This window comes from Austrofundulus limnaeus, unplaced genomic scaffold (assembly GCF_001266775.1).
Source record: "Austrofundulus limnaeus strain Quisiro unplaced genomic scaffold, Austrofundulus_limnaeus-1.0 Scaffold16, whole genome shotgun sequence".
Taxonomy (NCBI): Eukaryota; Metazoa; Chordata; class Actinopteri; order Cyprinodontiformes; family Rivulidae; genus Austrofundulus; species Austrofundulus limnaeus.
The window spans coordinates 557440-561254 of record NW_013952418.1 but is presented as its reverse complement, the minus strand read 5'-3'; the positions used below and the strand labels follow the sequence as shown (position 1 = coordinate 561254).

General features: G+C 44.9%; 1 protein-coding gene across 1 annotated transcript in view; it reads right to left on the bottom strand.

Annotated features, from left to right (window-relative positions):
- Positions 1–3815, bottom strand: part of wdsub1 (WD repeat, sterile alpha motif and U-box domain containing 1) — a 17042-nt gene that overhangs the window by 4270 nt on the left and 8957 nt on the right. The window contains exon 10 of the mRNA XM_014002980.1: positions 3118–3297. Coding sequence (XP_013858434.1) covers positions 3118–3297 — 180 coding nt within the window. The remainder of the gene's footprint in view (positions 1–3117; positions 3298–3815) is intronic.

Below are 3815 nucleotides of genomic sequence, written 5' to 3'. Positions count from 1 at the left end.
CTCAAGTAAAGTACAGATACCCAAAAATTCTACTTAAGTACTTAAAGTATTTGTACTTAGTTACTTTACAACTCTGAAACTGATGTTTTAACGACTCACTTGTTGAAATGTTTCATGTTTCAGTTTGCTCATTTTAGCTACTGTTCGGATTGTAGTTAGCTAATTTCAGCAGTCCTGTTAGCTCCACCTGTGAACAAATGTTGGTAAATTAGATTAAAGTCCTGCTGAAGGAACAAATGTTCTCCTGTGTTTTATTACACGATGCTGGTTTAAGCTGCGAAAACCTTCAGCTTCTAAAGGCTTCGGCTCGTCTGACTTTAATCTGCTGCAGTTACGTAACTCAGTCTAGTAACCGCTTCAATCTGATCCAAGATGGCCGCCACAGCCGATGGCTCTTAGCAAACTCAAACAGCTGAATATCTGAGATCTTTAGCTAATATTTGGTGTGGTAGTAGCCGAGAGTCATGTCCAACATGTCCTCTGAGCTCTAACTGATATAGATTCACTCTGTCATCTAAAGATGGAAGATAAGATCGAAGACGGTGGGTGACATCAGCTCGTCCTCGTCAGGCCGTCCCACAAGTGTGAGCTCTACGTCCTCCATGTCAGTCTCACGGCCGAGACGCCGCTCGTCACGTAACTCGGGGCGAAAGCTCGCCATGCTGCCGCGTCGTCGCTCCCCTCCCATGGTGGCTGTCAATCACCGCTCGGTTTCCACGGCGTCAGCGGTGCGACGGCTCGTGTCGATCTGTTTTAGTAATGCGGTACTGAACGCGGCGGCGTCGTGTTTTATCTGCTGTGAAGACAGGCGAAGGAAACCATCAAAGGATGAAGAAGAAACTAAAGAACCTGAAGAGTCTGAAGCTGGCTGACACTTCCAGCTACGAACACACCAAACTGTAGCCTCTGAAACTGACTGAGTCATCGTTAGTACTTTATGTACTGGATGTACTGTATATACTGTATATACTGTATTTACAGTCTGTACTGTATGTACTGGATGTACTGTATATACTGTATATACTGTCTGTACTGTCTGTGCTGGATGTACTGTATGTAGCCTCGGCAGCCATTTTGAATCTAACTGACCCACAAAACAGCTCACCTGTAGACGAACCTGAAGAGACAGTTTTCTGAGTTTTAATCATTTTTGTCCATCCATCATCCATCCATCTATCATCCATCCATTCCTCCATCCATCCATCCATCCATCCATCCATCCATTCCTCCATCATCCATCCATTCCTCCATCCATCCATCCATCATCCATCCATCCATAAATCATCTGTCATCCATCCATCCATCATCCATCCATAAATCATCCATCCATCATCCATCCATCCATCCATTCATAAATCATCCATCATCCATCCATCCATTCATAAATCATCCATCCATAAATCATCCATCCATCCATCCATCATAAATCATCCATCCATCCATCATCCATCCATCATAAATCATCCATCCATCCATCATCCATCCATCCATCCATCATCCATCCATCATACATCCATCCATCATCCATCCATCAATCATCCAATCATCCATCCATCCATCCATCCATCCATCCATCCATAAATCATCCATCCATCCATCATCCATCCATCCATCATCCATCCATAAATCATCCATCCATAAATCATCCATCCATCCATCCATCATCCATCCATCAAGCTATCATCCATCCATCATCCATCCAGTGTTAATCATTTCTGTCCAACAGTTTGAGTCTTTTTATGATTATTGATTGTTTTTTCTAACAGGATTTGATTTTCCTCCACGCGGTTCTTGGAGCTCTTTTCAGAGTTGTTTTTGGAAAATGACCTCTCTGTGGTAATGAAACACTGAGAAATAAAAGTAAAACCCGAGATGCTGAAGGCTCAGGATGTCGTGTAGCTGTCATGGTTGATACTTCTCTTCAACATCGCATGGAGGACCGGGGTGGTGGTTCCATTTTTAAAACTGGGAATCAAAAAGTGTGTTCCAACAAGGGGTGGGCAAAATGGTATCGTGTGCAGTTAATCATCAGTAAATCTGTAAACAGTTAACACATGGCATTGTGTGATGTGTTTTTTGTACGACAGTATAACTCAGAGAACTCAATGGTGGAAAGTGGCATGGAGCAGCTAATGCTAATGCTAACCATATGAACTTGTTTAATCGCCTGAAACTGGTTCTCGACCATAAAAATTTGTTTAAGAGTATGATCAAAGTTAAATTGTTAAAGAAATATGAAACTGTATAATTTGTATTTGTAGGAGTTACTGTTTGAGTTGATTCTTTGTTTAGTTTTATTATTTGATTAATATTGTTTGAAATTAATATTGTTTTTTGCAACTAGGGGCAGATATAAGATTTTTTTCTTCTTCTGCTACCTTCCATTATATTTTATTTGTATTGTTTCATTTTATGTAAATGTGTTTTGTTTTTGTTTTTTGAATGAAATGAATAAAGTTAATAATAAAATATAATATAAAAGTGTGGAATGCCCACTCCAGGAGTTTAAGTATCTGGGTGTCTTTTTCACGATGGAGCGGGGAGACGGATGGACGGATCGGGGCCACATCCTCAGTAATGAGGGCGTTGCTTCGGTCGGTTGTGGTGAAGAAAGAGCTGAGTCAAAAGGCAAAGCTCTGGATTGGAAAGAATGAGATCCTGGATACAAGCAGCCAAAATGAGCTTCCATCTAACGATGGCCAGGCTCAGCCTTAGCGATAGGGAGGYGGAGCTTGGAGTAAAGTCGCTGCTCCTCCTCATCAAAAGGAGTCGGTTGAGGTGGTTCATCTAATTAAATAATGTCTGGGTTTCTCTGGTGCCTCCGTGACCTGACTTCAGATAAATGTCAGAAGATGAAGATATACAAAGACCTACAGGTGCTGCAACAATAATGACAGACCACCAAACTAGAAAATGAAGACATGATGAAGTATAACTTTACAATAATCTAAGCTGAGTAAAAGTGCCTCCTCTCTGAGCGAACTGTTACATCTAACATTTCTCTGCAGGTTGATTCTTCTGTTTCTGAGACAAAAGGAGAATCAGGGCTCTGACAGAGGGAGGAGGTGAAGAAGTGACACGGTGCTCTCTCAGATGTGTGACGCTCGTCTTCCTCACCTATACCCAGCTCTGACGCCAGCGTCTCCTTGGTGAGACGGAGCAGCTCCGACCCGTCCATGTTGTTGGCCTTGAATCTGTCCACCAGTCCCTGGAGTCCCTCCTCCACCAGCCACTCCGACACGTCCTCCTCCGACCAATCGGCCACCAGCAGCTTCGATCGGCTCGCCGAGGCTTGTCCTGTGAGGGCGAGGCGAGACGAGGAGAGGAGAGACGAGACGAGGAGAGGAGAGACGAGACAAGGAGAGGAGAGACGAGACGAGGAGAGGAGAGACGAGGAGAGGAGAGACGAGACAAGGAGAGGAGAGACGAGACGAGGAGAGGAGAGACGAAGAGAGGAGAGACGAGACGAGGAGAGGAGAGACGAGGAGAGGAGAGACGAGACGAGGAGAGGAGAGACGAGGAGAGGAGAGACGAGACGAGGAGAGACGAGACAAGGAGAGACGAGACAAGGAGAGGAGAGACGAGACGAGGAGAGGAGAGGAAAGACGAGGAGAGGAGAGGAGAGACAAGACAAGGAGAGGAGAGACGAGACGAGAAGAGGAGAGACGAGACAAGGAGAGGAGAGACGAGGAGAGGAGAGACGAGACGAGGAGAGACGAGACAAGGAGAGGAGAGACGAGACGAGAAGAGGAGAGACGAGACAAGGAGAGGAGAGACGAGGAGAGGAGAGACGAGACGAGGAGAGGAGAGACGAG